General features: G+C 50.0%; 1 protein-coding gene across 1 annotated transcript in view; it reads right to left on the bottom strand.

Moving 5' to 3' along the window:
* CLSTN1 (calsyntenin 1) overlaps window positions 1-19,570 on the bottom strand; it is a 72,793-nt gene that overhangs the window by 15,655 nt on the left and 37,568 nt on the right. Inside the window, 10 exon segments of the mRNA XM_063943834.1 lie at window positions 186-236; window positions 905-1,067; window positions 8,296-8,417; window positions 9,404-9,652; window positions 9,934-10,119; window positions 10,287-10,436; window positions 10,776-10,847; window positions 10,850-10,983; window positions 12,264-12,459; window positions 14,111-14,140. Coding sequence (XP_063799904.1) covers window positions 186-236; window positions 905-1,067; window positions 8,296-8,417; window positions 9,404-9,652; window positions 9,934-10,119; window positions 10,287-10,436; window positions 10,776-10,847; window positions 10,850-10,983; window positions 12,264-12,459; window positions 14,111-14,140 — 1,353 coding nt within the window.

Raw genomic sequence — 19,570 nt, 5'->3', positions numbered from 1 at the left:
GAGATGGGAGAAGGAAGAAAAGCCTCGGTAGAAGGACTGGGCACAGAAGAGGGACAGCAGGAGGCCCCAAACACAAATGGAGAAAGAGAAGGTGAATGTTGCGCGTCATGCACGGACGGGGTGACATGAAATGTCGGTGCAGTTTGGTGGAAGGGATGGAGGGGGAAGGCATAAACCGCAGCCACCTGCATCAATGTCTGTCATTGGCTCAGTGACATTCCCACTTCCTGCGTACTCTGCAGAAACGGTAAGAGAAAGGACAAACAGGGGAAGTGACCACAGGGTTAGGGACAATTGTAACAACAGAACAGGTTATGACAACAATGCACTGGTTCATCTCTCAGACGTCCCACGTCGGCGTAAGGACTGCTCCGGTTGGCCCGCCCTGTAGGCGGTGAGGGTTTATGAAGCACACTGCAATGCTGGCACATACACAGACGGCAAAGCTCCCCCCCTAGACACAACACTGCCTTAGACGCAGGTTCATGGTTATGACGCCCACATTATTACAGTCTACAACAATACATCCTCGCTTCAGAGAACTTCCTACAAACCAGCCATGTCCGATGCATGAATATTCATGAGGAATGCAGCCAATCAATTCACTAGGATCTACAAACCACTGAGGGCCAGGGAGAGGTCACCAGATCATTGAGCGCCGACGAGCTGCATTCTCAAATACTGGTTCAGCCGTTTGTACTTCGCCATACTTCGGCATTAGTTATAGAGAACAGGTAGCATTATAATGAATACATGACAAAACATTTACACTGTACGTAGGGAGCAGCACAAAGCGTTCTGCCACCAGGACAACAAAGGCGGCACTTTCCATATACCCCCGGTGCTGGCCCTACATTGCCTACACCAGGTGTAGCCGGAGACAGCGATAGATAGGCGTCATTACCTTGCCAGCAAGCTCCGACCATGAGCTGGGTGTCCAGCTGCGTAGGGTGTAGAGGATAGTCCTCGGTCACCGTGAAGGGGTCATACAGCACACCGTCCACATAGAGAGTGACTGTGGGAACGTCTACAGTGAGGACGTAGTGATGCCATTCCTTGTCGCAGGCCTGTAGAGACAAAACGCAGAACGCCGTACGGCTGTCAGTAGCTTCCTCCGGACACCAGCGGAGAGAGGGTCTGGGGGTCTCGCACCTGAGCTGGGAGGGGAACGGGATTGCTCCGGCCAATTTTTATAAACCAAACAATGCTGCAGACAGACCAAGGGCCTTACAGAACAGCCAGGGAGATGCAGGCTAACTCGCAAGGACAAGAATAAGTCCCAATGTACATCCACGCAACAGTAACCGAACCCAGGTGTGTGTGTGTGTGTGTGTGTGTGTGTGTGTGTGTGTGTGTGTGTGTGTGTGTGTGTGTGAGAGATAACAATAGGGAGACAGCACTTTAGCACATATAACGAGGCACTGTTGTACAAGGGTGTGTTACCTGTTCTCCGCAGCTGGGGGCACAGGGATGCACAGAGGTAAGTAGCCCTGCCGCTAGCTCACACTCATCACTGATGAGCACAGACGTGTGTGGCTGGATTATCTGCAGGTTGCTGCCGGTCTCTAATATTTGGGAACGGCAGGGGATTGGCGCAGTCACCACAATCTCATTCTATATACATTGTTGCATCAGCAGTGCTGCAAGCGCCGATCATTTCATGATATTACACTACCCGTGTTCCCTGCCTCTTGCCAATCGCCAGAGCAGGACAGCACCACACGAGGCACAAGATGAGGCCAGCTGCGGCAATGTACAGTGTGCGGCCGATCACTCTCACAGCACGGGCTGGGCAGGGCTCGCTCTCTGTATCGGGAGGTAACGCGAGTGTCAGGGGAGCAGAATTCTCTCATTAGGTTACATTGTGAAGACATGAAGTCTGGAGAAATAAGAGCCATTTATAGGAGAGGGAGAGAATGAACTTCATGATAAGACAAGGTCGCAGCAGCTCCCTGGGGAGGAGAATAGGACTATCCGAGGGCATCAGTAACGCAAGGAATTCTGCTCAGGTTTCATCCATCGCTGCCCAATGTTATTCCGGTAGCGGCAACTGATGGAGGGATGACGCCAAATCACACTTATTAAATCTGCAGTGCTGCACCATCTTCCTACCATACTGGCATCCTGTGCCACTAATGCCCCATCTTCCTACCATACTGGCATCCTGTGCCAGTGCTGTACCATCTCACTACCCTGCTGGCATCCTGTGCCACTAATGCCCCATCTCTACCATACTGGCATCCTGTGCCACTAATGCCCCATCTCCCTACCCTGCTGGCATCCTGTGCCACTAATGCCCCATCTCCCTACCCTGCTGGCATCCTGCGCCAGTGCTGTACCATCTCACTACCCTGCTGGCATCCTGTGCCACTAATGCCCCATCTCTCTACCATACTGGCATCCTGTGCCACTAATGCCCCATCTCCCTACCCTGCTGGCATCCTGTGCCACTAATGCCCCATCTCCCTACCCTGCTGGCATCCTGCGCCAGTGCTGTACCATCTCACTACCCTGCTGGCATCCTGTGCCAGTGCTGCACCATCTTCCTACCATACTGGCATCCTGTGCCACTAATGCCCCATCTCCCTACCCTGCTGGCATCCTGCGCCACTAATGCCCCATCTCACTACCCTGCTGGCATCCTGTGCCACTAATGCCCCATCTCCCTACCCTGCTGGCATCCTGTGCCACTAATGCCCCATCTCCCTACCCTGCTGGCATCCTGTGCCAGTGCTGTACCATCTCACTACCCTGCTGGCATCCTGCGCCAGTGCTGTACCATCTCACTACCCTGCTGGCATCCTGTGCCAGTGCTGCACCATCTTCCTACCATACTGGCATCCTGTGCCACTAATGCCCCATCTCCCTACCCAGCTGGCATCCTGCGCCAGTGCTGTACCATCTCACTACCCTGCTGGCATCCTGTGCCAGTGCTGCACCGTCTTCCTACCATACTGGCATCCTGTGCCACTAATGCCCCATCTCCCTACCCTGCTGGCATCCTGTGCCAGTGCTGTACCATCTCACTACCCTGCTGGCATCCTGTGCCAGTGCTGCACCATCTTCCTACCATACTGGCATCCTGTGCCACTAATGCCCCATCTCCCTACCCTGCTGGCATCCTGTGCCAGTGCTGCACCATCTTCCTACCATACTGGCATCCTGTGCCACTAATGCCCCATCTCCCTACCCTGCTGGCATCCTGTGCCACTAATGCCCCATCTCACTACCCTGCTGGCATCCTGTGCCAGTGCTGTACCATCTCACTACCCTCCTGGCATCCTGTGCCAGTACAGTACCATCTCTCTGCCCTGCTGGCATCCTGTGCCAGTACAGTACCATCTCCCTGCCGGCATCCTGTGCCAGTACAGTACCATCTCCCTGCCCTGCTGGCATCCTGTGCCAGTACAGTACCATCTCCCTGCCCTGCTGGCATCCTGTGCCAGTACAGCACCATCTCTCTGCCCTGCTGGCATCCTGTGCCAGTACAGTACCATCTCCCTGCCCTGCTGGCATCCTGTGCCAGTACAGTACCATCTCCCTACCCTGCTGGCAGCCTGTGCCAGTACAGTACCATCTCCCTACCCTGCTGGCAGCCTGTGCCAGTACAGTACCATCTCCCTGCCCTGCTGGCATCCTGTGCCAGTACAGTACCATCTCCCTGCACTGCTGGCATCCTGTGCCAGTACAGTACCATCTCCCTGCCCTGCTGGCAGCCTGTGCCAGTACAGCACCATCTCTCTGCCCTGCTGGCATCCTGTGCCAGTACAGCACCATCTCTCTGCCCTGCTGGCATCCTGTGCCAGTACAGTACCATCTCTCTGCCATGCTGGCATCCTGTGCCAGTACAGTACCATCTCCCTGCCCTGCTGGCAGCCTGTGCCAGTGCTGCACCATCTTGTTGCCCTGTTGACAACCTGTGCCAGTAGTGCAGCATCTCCCTGCCCTGCTGGCAGCCTGTGATAGTGCTGTACCGTCTCACTGCTGGTATCTTGTAGTGTTTGGAAAGTCTCACTGTCCCGCTAGTTGGCTGCCACGTTACCCTACTTGTGTTTTTTGTTACAATGAGATAGTCTCACTGCCCTGCTCGTGTTATGTTCCAGTGCCGCTAGATACAGTCTCACTGCCCTGCTCGTGTTATGTTCCAGTGCCGCTAGATACAGTCTCACTGCCCTGCTCGTGTTATGTTCCAGTGCCATTAGATACAGTCTCACTGCTCTGCTCGTGTTATGTTCCAGTGCCGCTAGATACAGTCTCACTGCCCTGCTCGTGTTATGTTCCAGTGCCATTAGATACAATCTCACTGCTCTGCTCGTGTTATGTTCCAGTGCCGCTAGATACAGTCTCACTGCCCTGCTCGTGTTATGTTCCAGTGCCGCTAGATACAGTCTCACTGCCCTGCTCGTGTTATGTTCCAGTGCCATTAGATACAATCTCACTGCTCTGCTCGTGTTATGTTCCAGTGCCGCTAGATACAGTCTCACTGCCCTGCTCGTGTTATGTTCCAGTGCCGCTAGATACAGTCTCACTGCCCTGCTCGTGTTATGTTCCAGTGCCGCTAGATACAGTCTCACTGCCCTGCTCGTGTTATGTTCCAGTGCCGCTAGATACAGTCTCACTGCCCTGCTCGTGTTATGTTCCAGTGCCGCTAGATACAGTCTCACTGCCCTGCTCGTGTTATGTTGCAGTGCCATTAGATACAGTCTCACTGCTCTGCTCGTGTTATGTTCCAGTGCCATTAGATACAGTCTCACTGCCCTGCTCGTGTTTTGTTCCAGTGCCGTTATATACAGTTTCACTGCCCTGCTCGTGTTTTGTTCCAGGGCTGTTATATACAGTCTCACTGCCCTGCTCGTGTTTTGTTCCAGGGCTGTTATATACAGTCTCACTGCCCTGCTCGTGTTTTGTTCCAGGGCTGTTATATACAGTCTCACTGCCCTGCTCGTGTTATGTTCCAGGGCTGTTATATACAGTCTCACTGCCTTGCTCGTGTTTTGTTTCAGGGCTGTTATATACAGTCTCACTGCTCTGCTCGTGTTTTGTTCCAGTGCCATTAGATACAGTCTCACTGCCCTGCTCGTGTTTTGTTCCAGGGCTGTTATATACAGTCTCACTGCCCTGCTCGTGTTTTGTTTCAGGGCTGTTATATACAGTCTCACTGCCCTGCTCGTGTTTTGTTCCAGTGCCATTAGATACAGTCTCACTGCCCTGCTCGTGTTTTGTTCCAGGGCTGTTATATACAGTCTCACTGCCCTGCTCGTGTTTTGTTCCAGGGCTGTTATATACAGTCTCACTGCCCTGCTCGTGTTTTGTTCCAGGGCTGTTATATACAGTCTCACTGCCCTGCTCGTGTTATGTTCCAGGGCTGTTATATACAGTCTCACTGCTCTGCTCGTGTTTTGTTCTAGAGCTGTTATATACAGTCTCACTGCCCTGCTCGTGTTTTGTTCCAGAGCTGTTATATACAGTCTCACTGCCCTGCTCGTGTTTTGTTCCAGGGCTGTTATATACAGTCTCACTGCCCTGCTCGTGTTTTGTTCTAGGGCTGTTAGATACAGTCTCACTGCCCTGCTCGTGCTTTCTTTCTGTGCCGCTAGATACAGTCTCACTGCTCTGCTCGTGTTTTGTTCTAGAGCTGTTATATACAGTCTCACTGCCCTGCTCCTGTTTTGTTCTAGAGCTGTTATATACAGTCTCACTGCCCTGCTCGTGTTTTGTTCCAGAGCTGTTATATACAGTCTCACTGCCCTGCTCGTGTTTTGTTCTAGGGCTGTTAGATACAGTCTAACTGCCCTGCTCGTGTTTTGTTCTAGGGCTGTTAGATACAGTCTCACTGCCCTGCTCGTGTTTTGTTCTAGGGCTGTTAGATACAGTCTCACTGCCCTGCTCGTGTTTTGTTCCAGAGCTGTTATATACAGTCGCGCTGCCCTGCTCGTGTTTTGTTCCAGAGCTGTTATATACAGTCTCGCTGCCCTGCTCGTGTTTTGTTCTAGGGCTGTTAGATACAGTCTCACTGCTCTGCTCGTGTTTTGTTCCAGGGCTGTTAAATACAGTCTCACTGCTCTGCTCGTGTTTTGTTCCAGGGCTGTTAAATACAGTCTCACTGCTCTGCTCGTGTTTTGTTCCAGGGCTGTTAGATACAGTCTCACTGCCCTGCTCGTGTTTTGTTCCAGGGCTGTTAAATACAGTCTCACTGCTCTGCTCGTGTTTTGTTCCAGGGCTGTTAAATACAGTCTCACTGCTCTGCTCGTGTTTTGTTCCAGGGCTGTTAGATACAGTCTCACTGCCCTGCTCGTGTTTTGTTCCAGGGCTGTTAGATACAGTTTACCACAATGGTTTTAAATTTCGCACAGATTTAAGTTAAAGGTATCTATATAAAACCAGTTCATCTTGGTCAGTAATGCATTGTAGAAAGCTACTCAGAAGACTTCTAATAAATTCTAATTAAGGATTCCACCTATATTACATTTCCACAAATCAAACCTGGGTCCACTATAAACCACCCAGTACAATAACGCAAGCATTGGATGTGTTTATCATCTCTGGGCAGATACTCGCGCCATCTGCCGAGCGACATCACTGTCCAGCCCCACTAGGCCCACTCTGGGTGGAGCAACAATGACAGAGAAATGCGTTGTATATACGGTGGCCAATCCCGGGCCATTTTTTCAATCCTGGGAATCGGCATTTATATTCTGTTTTTTTGCTGATGACGGCACGGTTGGCGTTTTTATTTGGAATTGTTTAATAGAAAATACCGGATTGAAATAAAACCTGGAGATTAACTCTCACCAGGAGCCAGCCAAGGCCAAGCTTAGTCTAAACTGTACAACGGAGCCGCAGAGAGAAGTAATGCGGCTGCTGACTGCTCATCCTCTTGTGTTAGGTTGCGCTTTCACGTCTCTGCTCTGGAAACATGACAAATCGGCACAGTGGTTATTCCAGTCTGCGCCCTGCGTTACAGTGTGACATGAACACTCATCTACAAGTGTTTACCGCACAGTAACTTGCAGCCCACACCTCCCACAGCAATCTGCTGCACGGGCTCCGAAAGGACAGACATAATTATCACACAAACGTGTCTTTCTGCAGCAATCTGGGGCTGTAGCGCCTTCGCTCCCCCCCCCCCCCCCCCCCCCTTCCCTCCATGCCAAGAAACGGCAGACGTGTGGAACATTCTCGCAGAAGTGTAAATAGAAAGCAAGACGAGAATATTCCATGGGAAAATCTGCATGTGTTCTACAGCTTGGCCAAACTCCGGTCCTTGCTGAAGGTCATTTCTCTGATCGGTCAGCTGGTACTTGCAGTTCAACAAATGGGTGTGCACAGACTGGCCAGGGTGGTTCTAGTGTTTCTGATTGGCCATTAATGCAGATGATATCAGGACAACGTTCATCTGCTTACATACATCTCGGTAGACAGAAAGAAGAACTGTCTCAATCCAATCTCACTAGACGGGGCATGACCTGGGCACAGATTATCCGCGTATCTGTCACTGAGGGGAAAGACCTGGACATGTGGCAGAGACTGGCAAGCCTGACACACCCTGTGTTATTCTGCTTTACACACAATACTGCTGCATAACACTGCTGGGAGATCAGACTACACTGCTGTAAGCCGTCACTTAGCGAGTGTTCATGTGTTAATGTGCACCTATATAGCCAATAACCTCCAGTGAACGGCACCCCACACTATGGCTGATATTTCATTCTGTCTAATAGGAGCACGAGTGGCAGCTCCCATCCAATGTCATCTGTGGAAGGAAGGGGTAAAACACGATCTGCTGTGTAGAATCATCTAAGCGTTACTGAGCATTTGCAGATCAAGAGAAAACAGTCCCACGAGCTCACGTCACATCACCTGGACTAATGCGCGGCAGGACAATTCTGCCACAGACGTCTGGCTTAATAGTACAATGGCAACCTGTTGGATAAGCGTGAACAAATGACTATCCGGGGAGCAGACTAAGTAGGTTGCACAGAGAACGTTGCTCGTGGAGTGCAGTACCTGGGACACGCGGAGCCTCCTTGCAAGATGGGACAGAGCATCAAAGAAAAGGGTATTGCCAGCAGCACTTGTCCTGCACCTGGCATAGACCAAGCACAGGGCACTAATCCGGGGACTATTAGAAAATAGCACTTTTATGAAATGAAAGTCAGTGCAGTAATGATAAATGTAGGGGCATTAATACTATTCTCTCACACTACGTATGCACAAGTTGGTCTCAGGCACACACGCTAGAGAATAGCTGCTCCTTGTCACGTGAATGCAGGACACAGCGGTAGGGCCTCTCACCTGGTTTAACTTCCAGTGGAACTCTGCGGGTTTATAGGCGTTCTGCTCGGAGGGCTCTTGGCGAAACAGGAATCCCAGCTTGCAGTTGTGAATGTAGAGAGAGTAATGGTGACGATTCATATCTAGATAAAAGGGCAGAAGCTACAGTCAATGGGACAAACTGAAATGTATTTGTGAAGCACCAGCCGCAGTATTCGGTTATCTCCGAGCAGTGACAAACGGCAATATTGTGACTTGTATAAAGCCGCTGAGAATACAATTCTCTTTGTCAGGACAGAAAGAGCCATAACAGGCTGTGACCATGCACTGTATAACCCTATTGGATATCCTCTCATTAGTGATAATGACAGCCCGGCACAGCGTGCCTCCAGCCTCAGCGAGGTCACGGTCTGCATGCGCTGCTTCTGCAGTGACCGCCACAACGTAAGCTGATAAAGCCAAGTACCTGGTTCTGCTGATTAACACTCCTACAGTACTTGCAATACGTTGTGATTATTTTGTGAAACAATCGCTAAGTTACATACAACAGCTTATTATGTGACATGGCTTCATGCAGCAACAGTTTCCTTCCCACTCCTTTATTACAGTGCACAAGCCCGGGAGAGCCCTAGCATCTGACACCAGGAGACGGCTGGAGGGGATGATGGCTCCTCTGTGCTCCGCAGCAGCGGCGGGTGTGGACACACTGTACGCCCACTGAGCCGTTAGTCTGAGGCAGCAGCGCGAGACCCAGCCTCAGCCATAGTGCATGCAGGCAGTATTCCAGCCGTGTAGCAGACACGCTTCCGTACCCTGTAATGGTGATGAATACACATCTGCGTGCGCTAGGATTTTTTTCAAACACCTAAAAAGCCAATAATAGGGCATGCTGCATCAGTCCCCTCCATCACCTCTTCAGGCGAGGGCAGGACACGGCCACACAGACTGATGTAAAATGTCCCGGATTACATACCCCTGACCTGTTCAGTTACTGCAGCTCACAATAGCCCAGCTATGCAGGGGCATCATTAGCAGAAAGCAGTGCCTTGTGCCTCAGTGAGGTCACTGGTCTCTCCTGCATTACCATAGCTTAGCAGTAAGAGCACGCCATACACAGCGTTACCAGTACCTGTCTTGTCAGAATTACACAGGATGGTCTCCTTCTCCCGTCCTCCTGGTCCGTGTCTCATCCAGACAGATATCACAAATGGCTCTTTCAGGTCAGTGGTCACAACTCCGTCGGGGATCTTCACCGCCTGCGTGCCATTAAACTCAAACACCTGGTCGCTGTCATGTCCGTTATCTGTAGACAGCCCCACGGTCCAGTTGGAAGCGGCGCTGGGAGGGGGCAGCAGCTCGGCGGTGTTAGAAGTAGCTCCTAGAAAACCAGAAATAAATGAACGTCAGGTTCTCTTGGGACTTACTAGACTAAGTTATGATACAGGTGACCCTCCCCTCCTGCACACACAGGTTCAGATAAACGACTGCAGCAGCTATGAGACGGCTTGTAGCGACCGCAGGCACCGGATGACTTAGCCCAGAGACAGATCTGTACCTTGTTTCTAAATGTTTTTTTGTTGTTTTTATAAAACACCTCTGAGAAATGTTTTCACTCATCCACCAAGTATAAAGACATAACATAGAGATTCTGGCACTTACCACACAGCCTGTGGAGGGACTTCTCGGAGTATGTATCTCTGTCGCACCCTTTGCCAATGTGGCTGGTTTCCAGCTGTACAGTTGCTTGAATTGAAGTGATTGGCTCATCGCAGGTCTCCAGGTGCATGCCAGGGAACAGTGCCAACGATCCAGTGCCAGGCTCATACTCTATTCTCTTACTCCAACCTACAGTAACACCAACAGGAGAAGGAGTAATAGGGGCTGAGTGGCACGGTGCAGGAGATGCCCACTAGATCATGCGCCCGTCTCACCACCCAGGTGACAATGTCACGTCACAGTACTGACACACGGAGCCGGCATCATGGGTGTATCTGTAGATGTGTGTTACTCACCCTGCCAGCTGGCTTTACATGTTGGCTTAATGTTGATTTTCACCAATATGTCCTCGGTGGCCCTCTTCTTCCCGCAGTCATAGGCCGTCACTGTCAGTTTATACTGACGCTCCTTGCCGTAGTTCAGCTTCTCCGTGTTCTTGATATAACCTGAGCAGTCAGAATTAAGAAAGCGTCAGGCCAGCAACCATGTGACTAAACCACGCTCCGCAAAGGCGGACCAGGTGATCATCTCATCCATGCCATAGGCAGAGGTGGCTGCTCCCAACCCTCTACACTCATACACACAACACCAATACAACAAGGAAAGTAAAACATTCCAGGTTTCTATACGAAGGTGTTAGAGTCACCGGTTCCTGTAATACCTGGGCTTGTGTGGGAGAGCTAGCTTACAGCAATTTATGGTTTCTTCTGTTTAGAAGGCATATTACTATGCACGCCAGACTTACGGATAATAAGCCCCACGTCAGCGTTTATGAGCGGTCTTACCGTCCTTATCAATGGTGAAAGGTACATCGGGCGTTACGATCTCATAGCTGCAGATCTGGCTGAACTGGGGGAGCAGTCGGCATCCACAGCTTCCACCTTCAGGATATTGTCATATTTCTTTCCCTCGATGGCCGTCGCTTTGTACGACTTCTCCTTAAAGACCGGGGCGTATTCGTTCACGTCATTCACTTGGATGTGCACCGTTGCCCTGCAGCACATGAATGGCACAATTCGTACAGGAACTCAGGGATTGGGGGGAGAAGGGCTGAATGGCCTCAGGGGAACAGGACACTTACTGGGACTTTATTGCACATACAGATGTGTTCTCATACATTACTGCTGCGCCTTTCAGCGTGAATCTGCTCAAGCTGGGCATCTATTCATTTTTTTTTCAGACAATGCATCTTAGTCGCAGCGTAAAGCAACTAGGAACACAGGTGATTGTACTAATTCATTTGATATGTGATACTGTGTGCGACTGAGTCTCTGATCTGTACACAAAGTGTTACAATGTAGCAGCCGCAGCATTTTCCCAAATACAAGTTCTGTCCTGCTCCGAATCCAGACTCAGTCGCACACAGATACGAGTGATATGCGATACGGTGTGCGACTGAGTCTCTGATCTGTACACAAAGTGTTACAATGTAGCAGCCGCAGCATTTTCCCAAATACAAGTTCTGTCCTGCTCCGAATCCAGACTCAGTCGCACACAGATATGAGTGATATGCGATACGGTGTGCGACTGAGTCTCTGATCTGTACACAAAGTGTTACTATGTAGCGCAACGTACAGCTTTTTCCCAAATACAAGTTCTGTCCTGCTCCAAATCCAGATTCAGTCGCACACAGATACGAGTGTCACATGTCAAATTAATAAGCATGGTCTCCTGGTGCGTCCTAGTCACACTGTGTTGCGACTAAGACGCCCGAACAGTCGCACGGGACCTGGCTGTAAGTGGGCCCATCTGTAACATCACTGTCCGGAATCTCTACCCATGGAAAATAAATAGCCTTCCCAAGCGGAGACAGGCATCCCACCCTCCTAGACAGCGTATGAAGATGCGCACAGAATAGCACTATACGCCGTTTTTCCCGTGTATGACTCCTTTGAGCAATATTCGCCCGAATTTCTTCCATCTCCACATCGGCACCTCTACCTGTAGCTCGATTGTCCCTTTATTCAGTAATATTAGTACAGGATACACATGTGGGAATCAGCACGTACAGCAGAATGACCAGCAATGTCTATAGCAGCAGTGACAGTTCCGTAAAACGTGTCCCTTATACATTAGACTGACCTTAGTAACAGCACTGCAGCATGGCTCCTTTACTAGCACTTCTGAATAGGACTGTGATGCATTTTAGACCCCACCCATAAGCGGGCACTTGTCGGCGGGTAGGCACCACAGTCTCATGGGTACGGGGTTTGTGTCAGACATCCATATAGTGCTCTTCCTGTACCTGACCCCTGCTCTACCGTTGCTCTTACTTGTGGGACTTTTTGGCGTTTGAGCCATCGGGTCCTTTGCCGCAATCGTACGCCTGGATGGTAAAGGTGTAGTCTTTTTGTAATTCACAGTCCAGCTTCTCCGTGGTGCGGATCACCCCTTCTCCCGTGCTCTTATCCACCACCACCGCCTCAAACGGCACATCCTGCTCATGTATCTTAAAGCCGCAGATCTCGCCTGGAAAGACCACAGTGAAAAAGCGGGTTATAGCCAAAGCCGAAGATTTAACCCTTTCACTGCCCAGCTTCACCTCAAAACCGAGCAATGAGGCAGAAAAAGGGTTAACGTGCATACGTGAGGGGGTAACACATGAACACAGATATATAGACAACCAAAATAAAGAAATAAAATATGACTATCTGGCAGCCAGGGGGGTGTGGGGGTTCGTGGGCAAGGCAAAAGCACTGTGCTGTAATAGATGGGGGTGAAGTCTGGGTACGGTTACTGACAAGAAGCGGATGCCTGCCTCTCAAGCAAATCCAGTACCTTGCATCCATTCATGCAGGAATACAGAGTATACATATAGAAATATAGATAGACAGGCATTTCACAGGAGTACTCAGGATTTACACAAAAAGAAAAGGAAAAAAAAAACGTGAGACGGGGAAAAAAGAGAACAGAAAGAAATTAAAAGCAGAAAAGGGGCATGCAGCCAAATACGGCTGGCATCCAGGTTAGGGAGATCCGTCTCTGCCAAGCAATCGGGCAATGTGTTACCGCAGCAGGGGGCAAGCATGTGAGGAGGAAGCCTCAGCAGAAGTACTGAAAGGAGGTTACAAAAGTTGATCTCTTGGGGAAAATTTATGATAAAACTAAAAAAAAAAAAAAAAAAAAAAAACTAAAAACTAAAATAAAACCCCAGTAATAAAGAGAAGTCTTCCTGTGCAATGAACCTGGCTAAAATTAGGGAATCAAGTGCAAAAACGTCATATGTAACGTAGAAATATCAATAGCGCAGACATCCATTTCTCCACTACGCTCCCCGTACAGCGCCTTCTGCTGCCCTGTTCTGCGCAGCTAATGTACTATATGGAAACGTTTACAGGACCTCCTGCTGCGCTACTAACATCTCTATACACACCAACATCCATGCAACAACTCTGCTCCTTGCCAGATGTCACAGAACTAGCTATGGGTATGATGGGACTTGTAGTTCCACAGCAGCAGTAGAGCCTGATAGCAGCAAAGCTCAGCATTACAGATAAGGCCCTGGGGACAGACCTAGCCATGGGACATCCCGGAGAATGAGGACTTTCCGTCCACGCTTTGCTGGGCGGCACCAGCGTGAGGCTACATGCGGGAAACCCCTGCGGGACTGTGCCCGCTGACCCTCTTGTACGTGCCCTCTTGCTGCCTTACTTTTTCTTCATAGCTACTCTGCGCTTTTCATCAATGTACGTACATCAGGGAGTTGTGTCTCAAACTGGAGGACAGAGAAAGACCCAGCGAGAGGTGGAAAGATCGCAGCTGCCATAGGGCAATATACAAGCCAATAACTGGGGGTCCTAGGAAGCGTCATACACGTCCGTGGCATCTGCGCCAACCACCTTACCTACATACAGAACCCTCCCGAAACGGATGTCTGCTCACTAGATATTTCTAACCAATGGGGGGTTGTCACACAAATTATTTTGTTTCAAAAATAAAATTAAAAACAATAATATAAAAAAAAATAAATAAAAAGGGATCAGTAACTTCTGTTTAACCCTTTCAGTGCCGATACATAATGCCAATGGCGCTGAAGGTGCCAAGTGCTGATTCCCCATTTTCAGAACCAAAAGTTAGTGGGTTAATAAGTCAAAAGAGGATAGAAAGAACCCGTTATCACCTTCTTTGGTGACTGTCACCTCAAAACTCTCTAAAGGGAGAAAAGATAAACCTGTGTCAGTAAGAGGGGAGAGAAAGCATCAGAGACACAAACATCACAGAAACTCCCAGCCAGTATACTCGCCGCGTCCTCTGCCGCCAGACGATGGGGACACATCCTGGGAGATGGCGGTACAGGGGGAGTAACACGGGGCAGTGCAGCCAGTACAGTATATACCCAGGATAAGGCAGTCACATCTATTCCTATATACTGGGAGATGGCGGTACAGGGGGAATAACACGGGGCAGTGCAGCCAGTACAGTATATACCCAGGATAAGGCAGTCACATCTATTCCTATATACCGGGAGATGGCGGTACAGGGGGAATAACACGGGGCAGTGCAGCCAGTACAGTATATACCCAGGATAAGGCAGTCACATCTATTCCTATATACTGGGAGATGGCGGTACAGGGGGAATAACACGGGGCAGTGCGGCCAGTACAATATATACCCAGGATAAGGCAGTCACATCTATTCCTATATACTGGGAGATGGCGGTACAGGGGGAGTAACACGGGGCAGTGCAGCCAGTACAGTATATACCCAGGATAAGGCAGTCACATCTATTCCTATATACTGGGAGATGGCGGTACAGGGAGAATAACACGGGGCAGTGCAGCCAGTACAGTATATACCCAGGATAAGGCAGTCACATCTATTCCTATATACCGGGAGATGGCGGTACAGGGGGAGTAACACGGGGCAGTGCAGCCAGTACAGTATATACCCAGGATAAGGCAGTCACATCTATTACTATATACTGGGAGATGGCGGTACAGGGGGAATAACACGGGGCAGTGCAGCCAGTACAGTATATACCCAGGATAAGGCAGTCACATCTATTCCTATATACTGGGAGATGGCGGTACAGGGGGAATAACACGGGGCAGTGCAGCCAGTACAGTATATACCCAGGATAAGGCAGTCACATCTATTCCTATATACTGGGAGATGGCGGTACAGGGGGAATAACACGGGGCAGTGCAGCCAGTACAGTATATACCCAGGATAAGGCAGTCACATCTATTCCTATATACTGGGAGATGGCGGTACGAGGTAATGACACGGGGCAGTGCAGCCAGTACAGTATATACCCAGGATAAGGCAGTCACATCTATTCCTATATACTGGGAGATGGCGGTACGAGGGAATAACACAGGGCAGTGCGGCCAGTACAGTATATACCCAGGATAAGGCAGTCACATCTATTCCTATATACTGGGAGATGGCGGTACAGGGGGAATAACACGGGGCAGTGCAGCCAGTACAGTATATACCCAGGATAAGGCAGTCACATCTATTCCTATATACTGGGAGATGGCGTTGCGGGGGAATAACACCGGGCAGTGCAGCCAGTACAGTATATACCCAGGATAAGGCAGTCACATCTATTCCTATATACTGGGAGATGGCAGTATAGGGGGAATAACACGGGGCAGTGCAGCCAGTACAGTATATACCCAGGATAAGGCAGTCACATCTATTCCTATAAACTGGGAGATGGCGGTACGAGGGAATGACACGGGGCAGTGCAGCCAGTACAGTATATACCCAGGATAAGGCAGTCACATCTATTCCTATATACTGGGAGATGGCGGTACAGGGGGGAGTAACACGGGGCAGTGCAGCCAGTACAGTATATACCCAGGATAAGGCAGTCACATCTATTCCTATATACTGGGAGATGGCGGTACAGGGGGGAGTAACACGGGGCAGTGCAGCCAGTACAGTATATACCCAGGATAAGGCAGTCACATCTATTCCTATATACTGGGAGATGGCGGTACAGGGGGAATAACACGGGGCAGTGCAGCCAGTACAGTATATACCCAGGATAAGGCAGTCACATCTATTCCTATATACTGGGAGATGGCGGTACGAGGGAATGACACGGGGCAGTGCAGCCAGTACAGTATATACCCAGGATAAGGCAGTCACATCTATTCCTATATACTGGGAGATGGCGGTACAGGGGGAATAACACCGGGCTGTGCAGCCAGTACAGTATATACCCAGGATAAGGCAGTCACATCTATTCCTATATACTGGGAGATGGCGGTACAGGGGGAATAACACAGGGCAGTGCAGCCAGTACAGTATATACCCAGGATAAGGCAGTCACATCTATTCCTATATACTGGGAGATGGCGGTACAGGGGGAATAACACCGGGCAGTGCAGCCAGTACAGTATATACCCAGGATAAGGCAGTCACATCTATTCCTATATACTGGGAGATGGCGGTACGAGGGAATGACACGGGGCAGTGCAGCCAGTACAGTATATACCCAGGATAAGGCAGTCACATCTATTCCTATATACTGGGAGATGGCGGTACAGGGAGAATAACACGGGGCAGTGCAGCCAGTACAGTATATACCCAGGATAAGGCAGTCACATCTATTCCTATATACTGGGAGATGGCGGTACAGGGGGAATAACACCGGGCTGTGCAGCCAGTACAGTATATACCCAGGATAAGGCAGTCACATCTATTCCTATATACTGGGAGACGGCGGTACGAGGGAATGACACGGGGCAGTGCAGCCAGTACAGTATATACCCAGGATAAGGCAGTCACATCTATTCCTATATACTGGGAGATGGCGGTACAGGGGGAGTAACACGGGGCAGTGAAGCCAGTACAGTATATACCCAGGATAAGGCAGTCACATCTATTCCTATATACTGGGAGATGGCGGTACAGGGGGAATAACACGGGGCAGTGCAGCTAGTACAGTATATACCCAGGATAAGGCAGTCACATCTATTCCTATATACCGGGAGATGGCGGTACAGGGGGAATAACACGGGGCAGTGCGGCCAGTACAGTATATACCCAGGATAAGGCAGTCACATCTATTCCTATATACCGGGAGATGGCGGTACAGGGGGAATAACACGGGGCAGTGCGGCCAGTACAGTATATACCCAGGATAAGGCAGTCACATCTATTCCTATATACCGGGAGATGGCGGTACAGGGGGAATAACACGGGGCAGTGCAGCCAGTACAGTATATACCCAGGATAAGGCAGTCACATCTATTCCTATATACTGGGAGTAGGCAGCACAGGAGGAATAACACGGGGCAGTGCAGCCAGTACAGTATATACCCAGGATAAGGCAGTCACATCTATTCCTATATACTGGGAGATGGCGGTACAGGGGGAATAACACGGGGCAGTGCAGCCAGTACAGTATATACCCAGGATAAGGCAGTCACATCTATTCCTATATACTGGGAGATGGCGGTACAGGGGTAATAACACGGGGCAGTGCAGCCAGTACAGTATATACCCAGGATAAGGCAGTCACATCTATTCCTATATACTGGGAGATGGCGGTACAGGGGGAATAACACGGGGCAGTGCAGCCAGTACAGTATATAACCAGGATAAGGCAGTCACATCTATTCCTATATACTGGGAGATGGCGGTACAGGGGGAATAACACAGGGCAGTGCAGCCAGTACAGTATATACCCAGGATAAGGCAGTCACATCTATTCCTATATACTGGGAGATGGCGGTACAGGGGGAATAACACGGGGCAGTGCAGCCAGTACAGTATATACCCAGGATAAGGCGGTCACATCTATTCCTATATACTGGGAGATGGCGGTACAGGGGGAATAACACGGGGCAGTGCAAACAGTACAGTATATACCCAGGATAAGGCAGTCACATCTATTCCTATATACTGGGAGATGGCGGTACGGGGGAATAACACGGGGCAGTGCGGCCAGTACAGTATATACCCAGGATAAGGCAGTCACATCTATTCCTATATACTGGGAGATGGCGGTGCGGGGGAATAACGCGGGGCAGTGCAGCCAGTACAGTATATACCCAGGATAAGGCAGTCACATCTATTCCTATATACTGGGAGATGGCGGTACAGGGGAATAACACGGGGCAGTGCAGCCAGTACAGTATATAACCAGGATAAGGCAGTCACTTCTATTCCTATATACTGGGAGATGGCGGTACAGGGGAATAACCCGGGGCAGTGCAGCCAGTACAGTATATAACCAGGATAAGGCAGTCACATCTATTCCTATATACTGGGAGATGGCGGTACAGGGGAATAACACGGGGCAGTGCAGCCAGTACAGTATATAACCAGGATAAGGCAGTCACATCTATTCCTATATACTGGGAGATGGCGGTACAGGGGGAAAAACACGGGGCAGTGCAGCCAGTACAGTATATACCCAGGATAAGGCAGTCACATCTATTCCTATATACTGGGAGATGGCGGTACAGGGGAAATGACACGGGGCAGTGCAGCCAGTACAGTATATACCCAGGATAAGGCAGTCACATCTATTCCTATATACTGGGAGTAGGCGGCACAGGAGGAATAACACGGGGCAGTGCAGCCAGTACAGTATATACCCAGGATAAGGCAGTCACATCTATTCCTATATACTGGGATATGGCGGTACAGGGGGAATAACACGGGGCAGTGCAGCCAGTACAGTATATACCCTGGATAAGGCAGTCACATCTATTCCTATATACTGGGAGATGGCGGTACAGGGGGAATAACACGGGGCAGTGCGGCCAGTACAGTATATACCCAGGATAAGGCAGTCACATCTATTCCTATATACTGGGAGATGGCGGTACAGGGGGAATAACACGGGGCAGTGCAGACAGTACAGTATATACCCAGGATAAGGCAGTCACATCTATTCCTATATACTGGGAGTAGGCGGCACAGGAGGAATAACACGGGGCAGTGCAGCCAGTACAGTATATACCCAGGATAAGGCAGTCACATCTATTCATATATACTGGGAGTAGGCGGCACAGGAGGAATAACACGGGGCAGTGCAGCCAGTACAGTATATACCCAGGATAAGGCAGTCACATCTATTCCTATATACTGGGAGATGGCGGTACAGGGGAATAACACGGGGCAGTGCAGCCAGTACAGTATATACCCAGGATAAGGCAGTCACATCTATTCCTATATACTGGGAGATGGCGGTACAGGGGGAATAACACGGGGCAGTGCGGCCAGTACAGTATATACCCAGGATAAGGCAGTCACATCTATTCCTATATACTGGGAGATGGCTGTACAGGAGGAATAACACGGGGCAGTGCAGCCAGTACAGTATATACCGAGGATAAGGCAGTCACATCTATTCCTATATACTGGGAGATGGCGGTGCGGGGGAATAACACGGGGCAGTGCAGCCAGTACAGTATATACCCAGGATAAGGCAGTCACATCTATTCCTATATACTGGGAGATGGCGGTACAGGGGGAATAACACGGGGCAGTGCGGCCAGTACAGTATATACCCAGGATAAGGCAGTCACATCTATTCCTATATACTGGGAGATGGCTGTACAGGGGGAATAACACGGGGCAGTGCAGCCAGTACAGTATATACTGAGGATAAGGC

Source organism: Pseudophryne corroboree, chromosome 10 (assembly GCF_028390025.1).
Source record: "Pseudophryne corroboree isolate aPseCor3 chromosome 10, aPseCor3.hap2, whole genome shotgun sequence".
Classification (NCBI taxonomy): Eukaryota; Metazoa; Chordata; class Amphibia; order Anura; family Myobatrachidae; genus Pseudophryne; species Pseudophryne corroboree.
Note: the sequence above shows the minus strand (reverse complement) of the source record. Positions and strands in the feature narration are given on the sequence as shown.